Raw genomic sequence first — 19,549 nt, 5'->3', positions numbered from 1 at the left:
TCTTAATCATATTATAAATAAGTATGTTTGTAAGAATATATTTATGAGTTACTCTTTCACACGAAAATCTTTTAACGGATTTTGATGACATTTGGCAGTGATGTAGCTTAAACATCTGCATAACACATGAGCTATAGAAATACTTGCTTTTGCCCATGAGTTCGTCCGCAAGTGAAACCGCGCGGCGCAGCTTATATTTTTATGATTCAAATATGTCTGTAGAGAAAATTTTACAATAATAAATTATAATAATGCCTGTAGTCTATGAAATGATTGTGTTCAAACAAACTTTTTAGCTGTTTATGTCCATTAAGTATAACTTATATAGACTTATAGATTGTAACATATGTTTTTTTTCCATTAGATATTAAATTCTCGTAAAAACAGACATCTGTATGTTTGTTTGTATTGTAGGTAACTTTCCTACTTTTAGCTTCTTACCTTTATTATTTTATATATTTAATATTTATCTGTCACAATAATATTATTACTGCACATATCACATATAAACATATTATATTATATTTATGATATTTATATAAGTATTACAAGTTATCGATGCATGTCCATCGATAACATTTTTATCGACAGGTGCTCATCACTAACGCTCAGGAATACCGTTAGGTTTTGTTAAGCTCCGCCCCATCGTACGATGCGGGGGCCGTGCGCGGGGGGCGCATCACGTTGCGCTAGCGCATGCCGTCCGCAGAGAGGCAGTCTGGTATCGACCTCGACGCGGAGCGCTTGTTGCTTTTCCACACACTTGTCGCTTTTATACTCGTGCCGCGCTTACTATTAAAAGCTAGCTAAATATTTCTTATAACTATTCTTCTTCTGTGCTTGTGACTTTTGCCTCTGTAAACTTTCTGCTTGTGCCAGTGCTTAACCTTTAGTGCCTTCTATTTTATGTAATTGTTATGTGTATGTGAACAATAAACGTGTAAAACTTATATACGTGTACGACCTTTATTTAATCGTGCATTCAATCCTCACATCTCCTACACATTTCTACAGTATTTATATCTAGTGATGATTGTTCATAGACGTTCATACACATATATGCTTTTGCACACTCCACAAATAATTGTAATGCGTTATACGAGTCTAGATTGCACGGTTTCCACAAATTGTCGTAACGCTCGGGTGTGGGGGCGGGTGCGGTTGCAGGTACGCGTACCACCTGCGGCGCTGGGCGCTGGCGGAGTCGGGCGCGTGGGAGGGCGGCGCGGGGAGCGCGGGCGGCGCGGGCGGCGCGGGGGGAGCGGGCAGCGTGCGCGTCACGCTGCAGCCGGCCGGCGCGGGCCCGCGCGCGCTGCTCACGCTGCACCACTCCGACCTGGTGGCGCACCTGCGCGCGCACGTGCACGTCTGGTGGGAGAAACAGGTGCGCGCGGTGATGCATCGATCGTCGTTTAATTCGAATTATTTATTTAATTTTTCCATTATTTGATTGGCATGCTAATATTTAATATGGAAATAATCTGCCAATTAATACAGTTTAAATTAAATTCAAATTACAGTATTATTTTAATTTTTGATTTTTTTTTAAATTCTAGAAACATTTTCAACTACTCAAGATTTTATACTTTGTTTAATATAATACATGATTAATATTTTTTATAAAAATTTTGAAGATTTATTCACTTAAGGATTTGAATTCATTAAATACATATATGTACATAACCAGGACTATTTTTTTGCGTTAGACCGTACGACAGTTTGTCATTAGCAGAATCAGGAGACCAAAAAGGGTTGTTGATATATGTGATCTCGCGCATTCCCCCGGTTGTTTGAAGTGGCGATGCGCGATATGCCAATTCAATTACAATCAGTGTATTGGTATTGCTTGCTTAATTATTACAGATATCGTGATTGCGTACTTTTTTATAAAATCTTGTATCATATATATACACCATAATACAAGTTCGAGAAGCCAAGTCTGATTTTCTGTGTTTCTTCCACAAATACAAGTCGTCTTGTAACTGACATATATTATCTTTTGTAGATTCAAGGCGAGGAAGCCGTAACAGCTCTATCGACGGATGGGCCATTAAGAATGATAACTCAGGGGCAAGAACTGACTATTGATTATGATGAACGTACTTTGTATGATATGGGGTTTAAAGATAATCAGGTAAAAATTATGTTTCTTATTTTTACTTTTTCAAGATTTATTTTTTATGTTTTTAATCACCAGACCTTTTATTCTTACGTTATATTCAACGATAGCACACGCTATATGACTGAAAACCAAAAGACTAAATATAACTATCTAGTTTAATTTTTAATTTTATAGTATTGAAATGCTTCATAAAGCATACGGTTTGGCAAAAAGACTCAAAAAAATCTCAATTCTCTACATCATCCATAGTTCCTTAGTCACCTATACGTGGTCCATATCAGTAGAAAATACACAGGCCATTTTAGTGCAAAAATTAGTTAAACCTTTCGTCTATATAATGATATGTATGCCACATATAACTACATGTGTGTACGTGTGTCGCGCAGCTGGTGTTCGTGTCGGTGGGCGTGGGCGGGCGCGCGGCGTGGGCGGAGTGGCCGTCCGCGCAGCCGGCGCCGGCGCGCGCGCGGCTGCCCACGCACCTGCTGCTCGACCCCACGTACTTCCACCACCTGTTCACGCTCATGCAGGCGCTCGGCCAGATGAAGGAGCCTGCGGCTAATGGGGTGAGCTGTGACTTGTAGCGCCTCTGGCCGCGCTTGGTTTAAGTGAACTTTGGAAATAAAATGATGTCTTTAAATTATAGAGTAATTATGAACCTCCTTTATGGGAAGTACTCTAATCCTAACACACACAAGGTGTTATATATGAAGTAAATTTCCGCGCTTTTGTTATTTGAGTCAACCTAAATACTAATTTAATATATACATTTGCTTGCAATAGTATTGCGTTGACTTTTTGTTTTAATTTAAATGCCGTTTCTTCCATTTAGGAACTCATGGCCCATACAAAAGCACAACTATTATCACGTCGCGTATGGGATATTCTACAAGCAGTTCCACTAAATCCTACTCTCCTGGAAGCATTTCAAAATCCCTCCGAAAATAAGTTGCCAGAACTTTTGGATCCAACGAGTCCGCAAAAACTCATGTATTCCTTGCATATTATCGATAAGTTGAGCTCGAACAATGGCAATCCCAACGTGAAGGAAAGTTCTGGAATAATTACTGGTACTTTGGAAAAGACCGAAGATAAAGTAGTTGTGGATAATTGGAATGAATTGTTTATAAAGAAAGGTGGTCTGAGGTTGCTGTATGATATTATGATGTCTGGTAAGCATTTAGTTATATGATGGTTAATTATGCTGATTTAATCACATTCCTTGCGTGTTGAATTGTGGGGCCCTTTTTATGATAATAATTAACGTAAAGGTCTTAATAAGAAGTGAGTTACTTCTTAGCGTACCCTTGCGTTATGTTATATAAAAGGTACGTGTGTTTGCAAATTAATTTTAATGCTGCTTTATAACGTTTTTAGGTGTGTTACAACGAAGCGATGACAGCGAATGGCGACAGGATTGTCTAGCATTGTTACTGCAGCTCTTATGTCGCATTGGCACGTTGCCCTGCGCTGAGGCTGGACAAACGCCTAAATTACATCCAGTGAGTTTTTTTCATCATAATATTGTGGTTCGATCTTAAAAGTTATATCGTTTAATATACGAGACATTTGAAAATCATAAATTGGTAAAAACAAACATGAACATCCTTTTATTCATCTTTTCTTTTATAATTGAGTCGGTTTAAGTGAAATTAAAAGTGGGTTCTAATATTTTTTGTGTTTTAGGCTTTGTTATCACTTATGAGTGTAGAAGAAACGACGGACAGGCTTATATCCATTTTATGCGAGGCTGCTACAGCCAAGGAACCTGTAACATATAAAACAGGGTTTTGGGGAAGAGCGCAGGTGTGTATCTTTATGAAAAATGTAATCTTTGTAAAAAAATTTCTGCCCACGCTTTACTTTACACATTATCTTTACACAGTATAAATGAAAGTCGCTTTCTCTGTCCGTCTCTATTTCCCTATGTATGCTTAAACCTTTTAAACTACGCAACGAAATTTTATAGGGGTTTTTAAATAGGTTTTTAAATAGATATAGTAATCGAGGGAAAGGTCTATATGTAATAACATTTATTGAATTACTCCGAATTAAACGCATACGAAGCCGCGGGCTAAAGGTAGTTTAATAATAATTTTGAATATTGTGTTGTTAATTTTATGACGTGCAGGTGGTACAACACGCAATGCGCATGTGCGTGGTGTGGGCGCGCGGCGGCGGAGAGGCGGCTGCGCTGGCCTGGGCGCTCAGAAAGGCGGCACCTCGGCTGTTGCTCGACGATGCTGACCCAGCGGTAAATTTAATATATACATTTAGCTTATTTTTTTTACGAATAAAGGCTACTTTGCTACAAAGCGCATATCATATTGTCGTTAAAATTTTTAAGTCCTCTCCTCTGACCTCTCCTCTCCTCTATATAACATAATGAAAAACTTCATAACATCATCACCACAACCGTATTCGTAAAGATTATTGATTGATTTCATTTTATAAAAACTTTAGAAGTACATTTCGATACAATAAAGATATTGTTTAACAATTTATTGATACAAGATTACAAGATATTGTTTATCAATGAAACTATCGATGCTTATAAATAGTAAAACTTGGCTGAAATGAGTGTATTTATACAGGTACGTCGCGAAGCCGGCAGTGCGTTGTACCGGCTGTGTGCGGGGGGCGAGGTGTCGGTGCTCGCGCCGCTGTTGCAGCTGCTGCTGCAGCACTTGCCAAGAGCTGCTGATATGCGGCCTCATCACCATCACCATCATCATCATCATGAGGTGGTAATTTAACAATTTGAATGGTATAAAATCTAGAAATTGTACTTTCCTTTTCATGTTCCTTTTAATGTTTTAGGTTGTCCACCATCATACGGAAGAAGGCAAAGAGCCATACGGACCAGCGTGTCGCGACTATTTTTGGCTAGTTTGTAGATTAATAGATGGCTTACCAGAAGACTTCTTTAAAGGTTTGTTCTGCCTTTTCAAACGACTTCAGAGATCATCAATTCGACTGTATTTTTTATCTCATAAATTTTTACTGAGTGTTTTGGATATTTTTATAATTCTTGTTATATGATAGCTACAGCCTGCCATGTGGTCCTATTTAAATTTGATCTAGTTCTAACAATATGAAGGCGGTTACTTTTTGGTTAAAAACAGATATGGTTTTAGACTCGATATTGACATAAACAAACCGATGTAATTCAAAGTTTGTATACTTATCAAAGTTATCTTATTATCCTGATATGGTTCGCCAAGATTTAATAATTTCCTTACGTATACTCTGTATAAGAGCAAGTGAGATGGTTAAATGTTTTATTTAAGCGTGATCTTTAATTTTTAAACTATATTTTTAATTTCAATTCTATTTGAACACTATCCCATTTAAATTATATACACGGGATATATTTTTGAATTTTATTGATTTCTCAGAAGGTGCATTATCTGAAGATAGTGGAGCCCCAGATCTCAATGAGTTATGTGAACAAATCAGCTGTTCTCTAGAAAAGAGAGAAATAATCGAAAAGCGTTCAGAGCCGTGCACACCTGACGACGGACTATACGGGCAATTGAGTTTACTCACGCATCTTCTAAAACACCCTCTAACATTCAAAACTTCCGAACAGGGTACTAGGACATTAGAAATGGTAAGTAATTACTTGATAAACTAAAACAGGATTTCAGGATTCACTTTTCACTTCCTTTAAATTATAGGAATTTTATACCCAATATTCATGGGGATACAGTAGTTACATCAAATTACATTTGTTCCGTAAACAAATTGGAATCAATATGTTAAAGAGTCGCTGGCAACATGCCTGAGGAGTGTCAACATTTAAACAATGTTGTCCGTCGATGTTGTTACTCAAAAAATGTTTACCATGCTTGCTTATCTCATTCGTGTTTATTGTTGTAGGTTTTTGGTTTTCTATTTGACGTACCGAACCCGTCACATCGTAATTTGCCAAAGTGCAAGTCGCAGAAGTCTCGCGCTGCGGCGTATGACCTGCTTGTGGAGTTGGTTCGCGGTGCTCCCGATAATTATATGGTGCTTTATCAAAAACTCATGGAACATCATAAACCAGGTAATAGTTGCAAAATATTATTTTCCCAGTTATATAGGAACGATATTTAATCGTACCATGAATATGATACCAGATTTCAAAGGCATATAACTATTGATCTTTTGATAGCTTTTGTAGATAATATGAAAAGCTTGCTTGAAAGAAAAAGAAAAGAAAGCATTCAGCTCACTTTATGGGAGAAACACAAAACTTGATAGTCCCGTAATATAATAAGTAATATAATAAGTCCCGTTATATAACTCGATAGTATTGAACTGGGTTTTAATTTTCTGTTGATGTATTCAATTCGTGTTTTGTTTTAATGACCAGGTCCAGCGTCGTCGTATCCGTGGGACTACTGGCCGGCGGAAGAGTCGCGGTCGGAGTGCGGCTACGTGGGGCTGACCAACCTGGGCGCCACGTGCTACATGGCGTCGTGCATGCAGCACCTGTTCATGATGCCGCAGGCGCGCGCCGCGCTGCTGCGCGCCGACCCGCAGCACAGCCGCCACGCCGCCACGCTGCACGAGATGCAGCGCATGTTCGCCTACCTGATGGTATGTGCCGCACCTGCCGCACCTGCTGCACCTGCTCTTGTGTATTATTAAATATATCTAGATCCCGACTCTTATAATACACCAATATCATCAAGATGGTTGCTGTGGGTAAAAGTAACATAGCTTTGGATGTGGAAAGAGTCATCCCATAATTATGATCGACATCCTCAAAAATGAAGTTTCAATTAGATTAAATTTTAATACACAAAGATAAATTGCGCCTAAGTTGGATTTTTATTTGGTTTCAGGAAAGTGAACGGAAGGCGTATAATCCCAGAAGCTTTTGCAAAGTTTACCAAATGGACCACCAACCGTTAAACACAGGGGAACAGAAAGATATGGCGGAGTTCTTTATCGACCTCGTGTCTAAGCTGGAAGAGATGACGCCAGAATTGAAAAAACTAGTAAAAACTTTATTTTGTGGGGTCCTCAGTAATAATGTCGTGTCATTGGTAAGATGCATCATCTAGTATGTTAACAATAAGTTTATTACGATTTGAGGACAGATTTAAATAGACCCAAATTTAGTCCACAATTTATACCATACAAGTTAGCCATGTTTTACCATCAAGAATCTATACATTGTTTTATTAATTATGTACAATATCATCGCAGGACTGTCCGCACGTGTCGCGCACGCTGGAGGAGTTCTACACGGTGCGGTGCCAGGTGGCCGACATGCGCAACCTGCACCAGAGCCTCGACGAGGTCACCGTCAAGGACACGCTCGAGGGCGACAACTGCTACACGTGCTCGCACTGCTCTAGTAAAGTGCGCGCCGAGAAGCGGTACGGCTCGCCCACTTAGCCCACCATACAAAGCTGACATTTAATAAGGTTTCATAATGGAGTAGCGAAGAAGTTTCATATGAACTCACTTTTTCTTTTTTTTTTTTACCCACTTGAGACTTAAAGGATGATGTTCCATATATCCTGTCTTAGTAATACAGTATACAGGAAAGCATGGTGTAAAATTCAATTCTATTCTTTGTAGTCTAGACTATGCATTGATATTTCTACTATTAATTCACACTAAACATATCCTGTACACCGATCAAACACTGGCATACAGCTGTGAAAAATACTATTTTGGCTGAAATTGGTAGTTTGTTTCGAAATGTTAGGAACTTAGTATTTGTCATGATTAAATATTAACTCTCATAATCGAGCGTGAATAGTGCGCTTCTTCCTAGGCCACATCATCGCTCTCCAACACGCAAATTCTTGGTCAAGCGTTTCCTATTGATCATAAAAAGTTAATTACTTTCAATTGTATAGTAAATGTTATAACATTAATGTAATATATTACAGAGCGTGTTTTAAGAAACTTCCCCGGATACTCTGTTTCAACACGATGCGGTACACATTTAACATGCTCACAATGCTGAAGGAGAAGGTGAACACGCATTTTTCGTTCCCGATGCGGCTGGACATGTCCGGCTATGTGGAGAAACATCTCATGCCGGCACAGTATCAGGGTAATTTGATATTTTATTAAGATGTTCTGTTTTGCCAATAAATATGTAATAAATCAATATATATTTATAAATTATTAGAAGTTTGTATAGAGATTTATAAAAGGCCGTTTTACAAGCTTCGCGTCTGTGAAAACTAATGTTGTAATGATATATTTTTTTAAATCGAGCAGAGGAGAAAAGGAAGTCGGCTGAACTGCGAAAAGATGGTGAAACCAGTCCAAGCAATGAATCTGATGAAAGTTTAGAGGAAGAACATTACGAGTGAGTAACCAATAACTTCAATACTTTTAAAATTATTTTTTAATTGCTTGTTTTTTTCTTTTCTTTAAATGTTATATGTAATAGATAACTTAATAAAATGATATAAACAGTCTTAGCAGATATGATATTGAGATGAATAATGATGATGAATAAGAGAAAAATATAGGCCATTTATTTATTTTTTTTTTTTTTGAATTATTATAATATAGTTGCAAAAGAAAGTGCTATGTTTATAATCATAAGATCATATATTTCACTTAGTTCATACTCAATATTGTTAAATTAACTTAAATACCCGTCCCTAAGGTACGAGCTGATCGGCGTAACGGTGCACACGGGCACCGCCGACGGCGGGCACTACTACTCGTTCATCCGCGACCGCGAGCGGCCGCAGCACGACCGCTGGCTGCTGTTCAACGACGCCGAGGTCAAGCCCTTCGACCCGGCGCACATCGCCGCCGAGTGCTTCGGTGGCGAGATGACGGTGAGTGCACACCTATACATGAACATGCGCGTATACACACGCCCCGAACACACACACGCACGCAATCATGCACGTATACACACGCACGAACACACAGATGCACGCACACTCAGTTATGTACGCTCACGTTCAGACTTACGACATATGTATGCGTGATTCAAATTGAGATGCTGAAATTTAAAGTTTCGATAATAATTTTAAAAAATAGCGGTTTTAACAATATCGTGTTTGTCAAGTTGGTTTATTTCTTTGGTGAGAATATTTACATTGAATTTATAGCATTGCAAAGTCCAGTTCAAAATAATTTTCATATCCTTTTTTACAGAGCAAAACATACGACTCAGTGACTGATAAATTCATGGATTTCTCATTTGAAAAAACAAATAGTGCATACATGTTGTTCTATGAGTTGAGTCCGCCGCGGAACCAGCGCGGCTCTGATTCCGGCCAGCAAGAAGAGGCACAGGTGAATATTGAAAAAACGTTATATTATACTAGGATGCTTAATTCACATAATTTGTCTGACCAGCATCTTTTAAGCCGGGACAGCGTAAATGATTATTATGCCATTACTTGCACAAATGTGGTGTTATGTCGTCAAAGTATAGCCAATGAATGTTATGCCTTGATTTAACAATATAAACAATATAACATTGTTATTATGACAAAGTAATTAAAATTATCATTATTGTAACATAGCACGTTTTTAAGTTACAGTTCAATTTTCCAAAAAAATCTAACAATTTTCTTCGATTTTGATTCATATCAAAACGGCTGAACCGAAATGGAAATTAGAGCGGAATTAGATTACAGAGAGAGGTTATTAGATAGCATTTGTTTTATACAGAATAATCATAATGGGAAATTGGCAAATAATAAAAATAATGTATCTTTATCGACAGTCATCGACAGCAGAAGAAAGTCCCAGTGCGTCATTAGAGAGGCGAAATAGTGACAGCAATCCTGAGATAAAATTACCACCGGACTTGCTTAACTGGATATGGGATGATAATATGCAATTCTTACACGATAAAAATATATTTCAGCACGCGTATTTTACGTAAGTTTTTGTGTAGTGTACATCATCATCATCATCATCATCATCATCATCAGCCCATACATGTTCCCACTGCTGGGACACAGGCCTCCTATGAGAGTTCAGGCCATAATCCACCACGCTGGCCAAGTGCGGGTTGGCAGATGTCGCATGTCGTCAAACTTTTGATTCTTGGACATGCCGGTTTCCTCACGATGTTTTCCTTCACCGTTTTGTGAAGTGTACATATACATTGAATTACCATAATGTATTTTCATAAAAAGTCAAACAAGATAACTTATACTATTATCGATACTATTTTTCAGTTTTTCGGTTATTTATAATAATCTATACACATAAAATTCTCGTGCCAAAATGTTAGTTACCATATTCCACGGAACAACTAGCCCGATTCTCATAAAATTTTGTGCGCATATCGGATTGGTCTAAGAATCGCATAACATCTATTTTTTATACCCCTAAATGATAAGAGTCAGCCACAACAGCGTTAGCCGGGTCATATCCGGTAGCATGCGATTGAAATATATTAATTACCATAGAAACCGTTCACCCATCATACACCCAAGTTTATTTATTGATGTAAAATATTTTCTTTTCGCAGATTCATGGGTCAAATGTGTAGTTCTGTGCCGCAATCACTTTTAACATTGCGACCAGAGATCACAGAGGTGGCTGCAAGATTGTCCACGTCATTTTTTATCGAAACTTTTATCCATGCTAAAGAAAAGGTATTTATGTTCTATGTGATACACTTCTAAGTAATAATAATCACTACATAGTATAGAACAAAGTCACTTTCTCTGTCCCTATATCCCTATGTATGCTTAAATGTTTTAAACTACACAAGGGATTTGATGGGGCTTTTATCGGTAGATAGTAATTCAACAGGAAGGTTTATATTATGTTTATTATTTATATTATGTATAACATTTATTAAACTACTCGAATTTAACGCGTACGCAGCCGCGGGCAAACCTTACTGACACATAATATGTAATAGTATTCGACTAACTTTTAACTTCAATCTATGTCATTCTTAAAATCCTGTTCCCCTTTGCTTTTGTTATATTGAAATAGGTATTATAACTAAAATATTGACCAAATTCGCAGCCAACAATGGTGTCGTGGGTGGAGTTAGTGACGAAGCAGTTTAACGCGTCCGCCGCCGCGTCTGAGTGGTTCTTGGGACACATGGCGGATGACACGTGGTGGCCGATGCAGGTATGAGTCTCAAGATTTGAAGTCTAAAAATAAAATATTTTTTATTCATAACTATCAGACATTGAAGATATCTTACTATATGTAAATTAATATATTTATATATTTGTTTTCAGGTGCTTATAAAATGTCCGAATCAAATGGTTCGGCAAATGTTTCAGAGGCTATGTATGCATGTCATACAGAGGCTAAGGTAATATAATGTTTATGGTTAGAATAATATAATAATTTCTAGATTCCTTATTACATGTTTAATGTGATGTTTGTTTCAGGTCTAGTCATTGTGCGTTATACCTACAGGGTATGGAGGAAGGCGAGGATAGTAGTAAATTGGGTGAAGCGAGTTGTGTTACTAGGTTTATAAGAATGTTGTTATCATTGGTAAGTTTTATAATATATTACGTTTATGCAAACTACAATTTAAAGATTATCATCTTTTTATGACTTAAAACATTACCGAATCCTACTAATATTATAAATGCGAAAGTTTGTAAGGATGTGTGTGCGTTTGTTGCTCTTTCAACGCAAAAACTACTGAACCGATTGCAATGAAATTTGTTACGTAGATAGCTGGACAACTGAAATAACATATAGGCAACTTTCTATCCCGATATTCCTACGGGATACGGACCTACGCGAGTGAAACCGAGGGGCGCAGCTAGTTTAATTATAAATATTATCACTCGACCTCTTTGATGCTTTCTATTATATATTTCTTTTTTTTGTTACTTGTTAAAAAAAAGTCCATTAATTATTTGGTATTATTTAACAGATGGAGTCAGGTGCGCGGTCCCACTTGCGCCACCTGACGGAGTACTTCAGTCTGCTGTACGAGTTCAGCAAGATGGGAGAGGAAGAGGGGCGGTTCATGTTGCGGGTCAACGCCATATCGAGCATGGTTAATTTTTATCTCGGACAAAATTCTAACACGGTACGTTGTCTTATCTCTTCTACAATCATATTTTAAATATAGGAACACACACTCTTTTGTATGGTTGTAATGGATAAACTTAAAAAACAGTAAAACCAGTAGTAAGGTTCATTATTCGTGAATGGGTGCTATATTTTTTATTTGTATCATTATTTGTCTTAGTTTAAAGTGGGCGAGTAGCTAATGTATAAAATGAATAAAGTACATCATAAAAAATAAGATATAACACGTAATCTGCTCTATTGTGTGCTGAAAAGTAATGTGTTGAGCTTCGGATTCACGGTAAACATTTTATGAGCATTGTTGATCAACTCTTGCTCAACATATGTTGCTGTAAACTTTGAATGTTGTCATATTGCATACATATTGACTCTACTTTGTTGCTGAATAAACGTTTACATATCGGGCAACCGAGCTGGTGGCTCGCCTGAGGGTAAGCGATAACCACCGGCCATGAAAATTTATGAATGAATATTGTGTCTCAGGTGGAGTCACCGACCGAGGAGGCGGGCAGCAGCGGCAGCGGCAGCGGCAACAACGAGTCGGGCGGCGACAAGCTGCGGCCCGGCGCGCTCGACAAGATGGTGGCGCTCGTGGCCGGCCTGCTCGAGCGCAGCCGCGACGCCGCCGGCCAGCTCGCGCTCGGCGACAGCGACGCCAAGGCGCTGCTGCATGCCAAGGTGCGCAACTGAATAGTGGTACAAAGTAATACGCGATACCTAATAGCGTATTACTTCGCGTATTATAATAGCGTGTTATAACCTAGTTGTGTAGTGAAACGTTTCATTTTAACATGAACAATGTTAACGTATTTTAACTTTCTTATTGTGACCAAATTTTAATTTTAAAGTTTCCTGAAATTCTTTATTTGTATTATATAAAACGTTTTATTTGCAGGGGTTTCCCTTTCTCTACCAACAAACACGAGACTGCTTGAACTTGCAGCAGACGCGCTCGCTGATATTTGCGCTCTGCCGATGGAACGAGCCGCTCGCACAGAAGATAGTCCACATGATATTTCAGGCGATTGCTAAACACTCTGAAGTTAGTCGTGTTTTATTTGGATTAACAGTACTATTTTAATAGCATTTATCTTTAAAAATTAAAAAAAAAAGATATGAAATGTGACCTGTTCTATCTAATCAGGGAACTTGGCTTTAGTAGTCTTATAATTTTATGTTTAGTTAATTTATTTATGTATACAGACTAATCGCAATAATTTATGCATATTTAGCAAGTGCTTATTTGTAGCTAGTCTACTTCAAACGCACGTACACGTATAGATTTAATGATATCGGGGTGTTTTTACAGAGCTGCGGGCCGTTTTTTAAGTTGATAACGCTGCTAGTGGAGGGCAGCGGCGGCGGCAGCGGCGGCGGGGGCGGCGGCGCCGGCGGCCTGCCCTGCTTCACGCAGCTCGTGCTCGCGCGCCTGTGGGACCTCGCCGACGTGTGCCCGCACGCCGCGCTCGAGTGGCTCGCCATGCAGGTGCGCACACTCTGCTTTGGTCGTCGAATTTGTCCTTATCTATAAAAGTGGTAGTAGTTATATATTTGTACGTGAATAAGGAAATTTCTAATGAGAAGTAATTAAGAACATTCATTTTTTTTTGTACCTAGTGGCAAAATATGCTTTATTCATAATAACTAATATAAAATGTATTTGTCCTTTTGTATTGGTGCAAATAAAGAATTATCTATCTATCTATCTATAAAAATTAAAATTTATCTAATGAAAATGGTTCCGTTTCAATCGTCTGACTAGACACACACGCCATAGAATATAGTGCAACATGTAATACACGTCAGGTGCCGCGCAACAAGGCGGCGCACGCGTGGGCGCTGCGCACGGCGGAGCGGTGGGTGGAGCCGCAGCTGCTGGCGGCGGGCGCGGCGCGGGTGCGCGCGGCGGCGGCGCTGCTGCTGGTGGCGCTGGTGCCGAGCCAGCACTTCCGCGCGGGGTACGCGCGCGCGCGCCCGCACTCGCACCACTCGCCGCACGCGCCGCACTCGCACCACGCGCACCACGCGCACCCCGCCAAGCTGCCCGACACCGCGCACCACACGCTGCACCAGGTGACAGCTCCACTGCTGATATATACTTCCCGTTAGGAAAGGGGAAAATATATATTCATAGAGCATGTCAATTTCGTATTCCAAATGGGTAGTACTGATCGATTTATTTACAGTTTGAAAAAAAAATATATCCTTGTAAAGTATATATGGTTGTATTTAAAGTATTCTATCGACGTTAAATTTAATAATATTCCATCAGCATTTTTAATGAAGTGCTCAATTGAATTGTAAGTGTGTATTCATCACAAAATTAATTATTCCGTAATATATTACATAAAAGATATTTTGATAAAGACACGGAAAAAATTACAACTTTAACTTTGATCACAAGGTATACACGATGTTATTGGGCAAGCTGAAGGCGGCCCGCAAGTACACAGACATTGCGGTGCACGGCACTATGAAGCTGACTGCGTACTTTGGTGTCATGTCTTACTGCGTCGTCAGCAGAGTGGAAAAATTAATGGTGAGTAGATGTAAATTGGATGATGATGGAGACCGCCTCCTTGGTACAGTGGTTAACGCGTGAGCGTAGAACCGAGGGGTCCTGGGTGCAATTCCCGGTGGGGACGCACAAAAAAAAATGTCTCGATCTGGCAGGACACAGAAGGCTGATCACCTACTTGTCCCTAAAGAAAATCGATCAGTGAAATAGATATACATCATCTGCCCCATACCCCACTAGAGGACACGGGACTTCACTTTAGATGTAAATTGATTTTCTTACTTGCATAAATAATTAACTTATTTTTGCTAGAAATATATATATTTTTTATCAATACATGTTAGTATTGTAAATAAATTCCATCTGAATTTTTTTTAATTTATATAATAAATAATTCTTTACTTTTATCGCACAGTTCGGGCAATACTTCATGGACCTGTGGGACCTGTACCATCCGGGCATCTCCGAGCCGTCGGTGGCGGTGCATCCTAACAAGCAGGCGCTTATCACCTTCTGGCACACCGTGTCCGTGGACTGCCCGGAGAACGTGCAACTGATTGTTTCCAACCCGAGGGTCATAAAGCATATCGCCTTCAATTATATACTGTTAGTATTATTCTGATAGAAATACTTGAAAAAAATATCTTATAAAAAACTAGCTGCGCCCCGCGGTTTCACCCGCGTAAGTCCGTATCCCGTAGGAATACCGGGATAAAAAATAGATGTTGGCCGATTCTCAGACCTACCCAATATGCTTACCAAATTTCAGAGGAATCGGTCAAGCCGTTTCGGAGGAGTATGGCAACGAAAACTGTGACACGAGAATTTTATATATATAGATAATTTCTTAATGGTCCACAAAAAAGAATTTTAACTACTTACGAGATTACTACATAATACTACATAATACTCTTGCATGTACAACATTTCTAAGAAAAATAAACATTTAATTTAAATTCCTCTTGAAGTGGACACGGTATGCACATAAGTTAAACATATTATGTAAAAATGTATAATAATAAGCCAAACTTAGGGAAGGAAAAATAAAATATGCGACCCAAAAACAGTAATAACTTTTGTAAATATTAATGGATCCTAAAGCTTTATTTTTAACTGGTCATCACACTTATAAACGTAACGTTATTTCGGTGCAGCGCGGACCACGAGGACGGCGAGGTGGTGGCGTACAACCGCGCGATGCTGCCGCCGTACTACGCGCTGCTGCGGCTGTGCTGCCGCCGCTCGTGCGCGTTCGCGCGCACGCTCGCGCAGCACCAGAACGTGCACTGGGCGTTCCGCAACATCGCGCCGCACTCGCACCTCTACCCCGCCGCCGCTGACGAGCTGCTCAGGTACCTTGTACTTCCTGTTGCAGTTACTCGATACTAACTCATGATAATCTCGTCATAGATAGGTGGTATACCAATTTTAACTTGGGACGATTTTAGTGATGCTCAGTTTGCAATGATCTTTTTGGGCTCACACCAACACACACTTCATACAACTTTACAATAAAAGTAAAGTTTTCAATTTAGATTGGTACATTTGTAAACAAAGGAAATGATAACCCGGTGTAAAAAACATTTCTCCAATGTGACATACACAGTTGAAAAATGTTTTTTTTTCCAATTTGTAATATGAAAATTGCTGTGGGAGCTCTCGCGAATTTGTCATGTTAGTTTCTACACTAGGATACTAATAAAGTATCATTCACGCGCGCAGGCTGGCGCGCATCCTGGCGGCGCGCGGCGGCACGAGCAGCGCCGCGGGCGGCGGCGCGGGCGGCGGCGCGGCGAGCAGCGCGGTCGGCGCGCCCGAGATCGACGAGCGCGAGGCCGCCGCCTTCCGCCGCAGCACGCTCGCCGCGTACCTGCAGGGTAGGCGTACCGCCGTGCCGGGGGGCCGTTCGGGGTGGGGGTAGGGAATTGTAGAGGAAAAATAAAACAATTTAAAATAACTAATTAACAAAGTAATGTTAATCAGGCGTCGCTTCAATAAAGATCGTATTTATCACCTTTTAAAGCTAGTTTTATCAATGAAATCCGAGAAACAAAATGGACACATTACTTTGACAATAGCGTCTGTGTATAGGATATGGAAAATGAGATGTTGGATAGACAATAGAACGGCCCCCGCAATATCTTTGTTGGACCGTACAGAGTTGTATAAAATGTTGATATAAGTTTTTAACATTATAGGACTGAACGGGCGAACGTCGTGGACCACGTTAATATCGGCGTTTTGCACTCTGGTAGAGAATGGGGACGATAGACTTTATGTTGTCTATAACGGAGGATTGCAGATGACTTTTGAAGTAAGATGTTGTTTTTATGCTTTGATTTGCTTTAACACATTTTTTTATGATCTCTGGTAATTAGCAGTTAAATTTATTAAACTTGGGAGTCTTTAAATTATTTAATCATGATAACTATGTTTTATCGAAAATGCTAAAAAAATCTTTTGTCTTGGAAACAAAACAATTTTGATTGGATTTTGCACAGAATACATTATTACATTATTAAAAACAGCTCGACGTTTCGAGTGTGGTCACTGACAGACTGAAATGTTATATGTATTGAAGATGATCCAAAACTGATCCAAAACTAAGTGACTTATGAACAATTTCTACCTTTTCTCCAATAAATCGCGTTTAACATCCTTTAAAATTTTTAAAATTTCTAAATGTGTATTCAGGAATATTTTGTTTATTTTAATTTTAAATCGTGTGGTAGGCGTTACACAGTCTGCACGCGGTGTACGTGGAGGGGGGCGCGGGCGGCGCGGGCGGGGCGGGCGGCGCGGCGGGCGGCAGCGCGGGCGTGCGCGGCGAGCTCACCGCCGCGCTGCGCTGGGCGCGCGCGCTCTGCCGCACGCTGCGCACGCGCCGCGAGCCCAAGGAGGCGCGCGCGCTGCTGCTAGCCTGCAAGGTAACCTCTCGCAAGGAATATGATGTACTAAGATTTAAATATACAATAACTATATAAATATTTCAATAATGATTTGTAAATAGGACTGGCCAGAGTGCGCTCGTCGACTGCTAACACTATTGAACTTGCATCAACGCTCCGCGCTGTTACCGCAAGCTGCTCTAGGCGAGTATTCTTAATTACACTTATTATATAATTTTAAACTGTCTTCAAATGTGTTTGTCAGAATTTAAGTTGAAAGAAACAAAAGTTTAAGCCAAATCTAATTCTGACAAATTGAAGGCACTTTTGTTCAAAATAAAAATAACTTGTTAATAAATGTTTCATAACCTCTGTTGTGCGCAACGTTGCAGGCGTGCTCCGCGAGCTGGTGATGATAGGCGGCGGCGCGGCGCTGGGCGCGCTGGTGCCGCTGGCGGCGGGCGCGCACGCGGCGGCGCGCACGCCGGCCCGCCCGCGCCTGCGCACGCGCGCGCACCCGCACTGCGCGCCGCCGCCGCTCTACCGACCCTACCACCGGTTCATAGGTGCGCTCGTCGAATTTTTATTTTATTTCATTTATCTAGTGCGCTTTTAAGAGTAGTAAGAGGTGTATGGAGATTTGGAAAGATTATTAATTCTATTTCAGCAAATTGTTTGATTTAAAGAGTTGTATTATTCTATGGAACTGCATACAGTTTGTCTACTTATGCAATTATTTCATACAACAATAAAGGTATGTAAGTACATATTATTACTAGTTAATTCATTGCATTCTATATAAATGATACAATAAAAAAAGTGTTTAATTGTTAGGTTATCTCTAAACATGAATTTATGAAATGTTATTTTAACAGACACGTGCTGTCGTGTAGCGCGCAGTCAGCGCTGTATGTCGGAGCAATTGGTGCTATTGTCAGCATTGTGCGCGCTTGAAGCGGTTCCACTTAGATTCAACTATTTCGCCGCTTTTTGGAGGGATATTGCTAACACACCGGTACTTATATTCTAATTATTACTCACTGTTTTAAACGATTGTATGTGTGTGTTAATATTTTGTTTATCTCTTCTAGGCGGACGCAAAACTGGAAGAAATGCTCCTAGAGTGTAGCGTGTTAACGGAATATATTGATGCAATCCTTTTAGATGAAAGAGAATCTTTAGAAGATCCCACCATTTACGAATTTATGCAACATTATTATCCCAAGGTAAGGTTTTCAATGGAAAAAGATTGCAAAATGTTACCAGTGCGTAAATAATATGGACCAGTTAAAAGAGTGACGCATTTATACTATACGCACACAAGTATACGTTTTTGTATAACATTGAATTGACCAATCGGTGGAATTGTGAGTAGATAATTATTAACTGAGAAGAAATCTTGGTAACGATTAATTATTATGAAGCGCTAACAGAAATAGTAAACTGTACAACGGTGTCGCCCAACTAGGTGTGCCAGGTGAGCGGCGGCGGCGCGGGCGCGGGCGCGGTGGAGGCGCTGGCGGAGGAGCTGGGCGGCTGCGCGAGCGGCGCGCTGCTGGGCCCGCTGCGCGCGCTGCTGCTGGCCAGCGCGGGCCCGCTGCCGCCCGCCGCGCTCGCCGCGCTGCAGCGGGCCGTCGCCGCGCTGCAGCTGCGCTCCTTCTCGCTTGAAGGTGAGTGGCGCTCCGTGACGAGATTTTTTGTATATACGGGATGTTCTATGCTCGATGGAACTTTAGTTTTCACTTTACGTAAATAATAAACAGAGAAATTTCGTAAAAATTTACACACACGTGGTTTAAATAATATTTTCTAAATTTATTTTTCATTAAGTTAATTTTAATGTAATGTTTGTATATGATTGATAAAATTATCATATAATTTCTGATCTGCTTACTATTTTATGTTTTCAGCTATAGAACCGCTAATCTAACAATAACGTACGCACGTACATATAGACATACATGCATAATGCCTATATCGATGTGTAAGTGACATGCGATTATA

At 40.0% G+C, this 19,549-nt stretch overlaps 2 protein-coding genes across 2 annotated transcripts in view; one reads left to right on the top strand and one right to left on the bottom strand.

The window, feature by feature from the left end:
• LOC119828469 overlaps positions 1-19,549 on the bottom strand; it is a 52,468-nt gene that overhangs the window by 23,893 nt on the left and 9,026 nt on the right. The gene's annotated exons all lie outside the window — the stretch shown is intronic.
• LOC119828709 (ubiquitin carboxyl-terminal hydrolase puf) overlaps positions 1-19,549 on the top strand; it is a 28,249-nt gene that overhangs the window by 7,527 nt on the left and 1,173 nt on the right. Inside the window, exons 19-57 of the mRNA XM_038350950.1 lie at positions 1,168-1,384; positions 2,006-2,134; positions 2,509-2,688; positions 2,955-3,294; positions 3,500-3,624; positions 3,809-3,928; positions 4,254-4,376; positions 4,717-4,866; positions 4,943-5,054; positions 5,521-5,735; positions 6,005-6,173; positions 6,483-6,709; positions 6,958-7,161; positions 7,325-7,497; positions 8,020-8,186; positions 8,357-8,447; positions 8,754-8,931; positions 9,257-9,397; positions 9,834-9,991; positions 10,590-10,716; positions 11,099-11,209; positions 11,323-11,399; positions 11,479-11,587; positions 11,979-12,137; positions 12,623-12,817; positions 13,035-13,181; positions 13,449-13,625; positions 13,946-14,212; positions 14,544-14,678; positions 15,073-15,263; positions 15,812-16,009; positions 16,380-16,534; positions 16,856-16,971; positions 17,390-17,584; positions 17,668-17,749; positions 17,938-18,111; positions 18,421-18,560; positions 18,637-18,771; positions 19,014-19,215. Of these exons, the coding sequence (XP_038206878.1) occupies positions 1,168-1,384; positions 2,006-2,134; positions 2,509-2,688; positions 2,955-3,294; positions 3,500-3,624; positions 3,809-3,928; positions 4,254-4,376; positions 4,717-4,866; positions 4,943-5,054; positions 5,521-5,735; positions 6,005-6,173; positions 6,483-6,709; positions 6,958-7,161; positions 7,325-7,497; positions 8,020-8,186; positions 8,357-8,447; positions 8,754-8,931; positions 9,257-9,397; positions 9,834-9,991; positions 10,590-10,716; positions 11,099-11,209; positions 11,323-11,399; positions 11,479-11,587; positions 11,979-12,137; positions 12,623-12,817; positions 13,035-13,181; positions 13,449-13,625; positions 13,946-14,212; positions 14,544-14,678; positions 15,073-15,263; positions 15,812-16,009; positions 16,380-16,534; positions 16,856-16,971; positions 17,390-17,584; positions 17,668-17,749; positions 17,938-18,111; positions 18,421-18,560; positions 18,637-18,771; positions 19,014-19,215 (6,311 nt within the window). The remainder of the gene's footprint in view (positions 1-1,167; positions 1,385-2,005; positions 2,135-2,508; positions 2,689-2,954; positions 3,295-3,499; positions 3,625-3,808; positions 3,929-4,253; positions 4,377-4,716; positions 4,867-4,942; positions 5,055-5,520; positions 5,736-6,004; positions 6,174-6,482; positions 6,710-6,957; positions 7,162-7,324; positions 7,498-8,019; positions 8,187-8,356; positions 8,448-8,753; positions 8,932-9,256; positions 9,398-9,833; positions 9,992-10,589; positions 10,717-11,098; positions 11,210-11,322; positions 11,400-11,478; positions 11,588-11,978; positions 12,138-12,622; positions 12,818-13,034; positions 13,182-13,448; positions 13,626-13,945; positions 14,213-14,543; positions 14,679-15,072; positions 15,264-15,811; positions 16,010-16,379; positions 16,535-16,855; positions 16,972-17,389; positions 17,585-17,667; positions 17,750-17,937; positions 18,112-18,420; positions 18,561-18,636; positions 18,772-19,013; positions 19,216-19,549) is intronic.

This window comes from Zerene cesonia, chromosome 8 (assembly GCF_012273895.1).
Source record: "Zerene cesonia ecotype Mississippi chromosome 8, Zerene_cesonia_1.1, whole genome shotgun sequence".
NCBI lineage: Eukaryota > Metazoa > Arthropoda > Insecta > Lepidoptera > Pieridae > Zerene > Zerene cesonia.
This window is presented reverse-complemented; position numbering and strand designations above follow the sequence as displayed.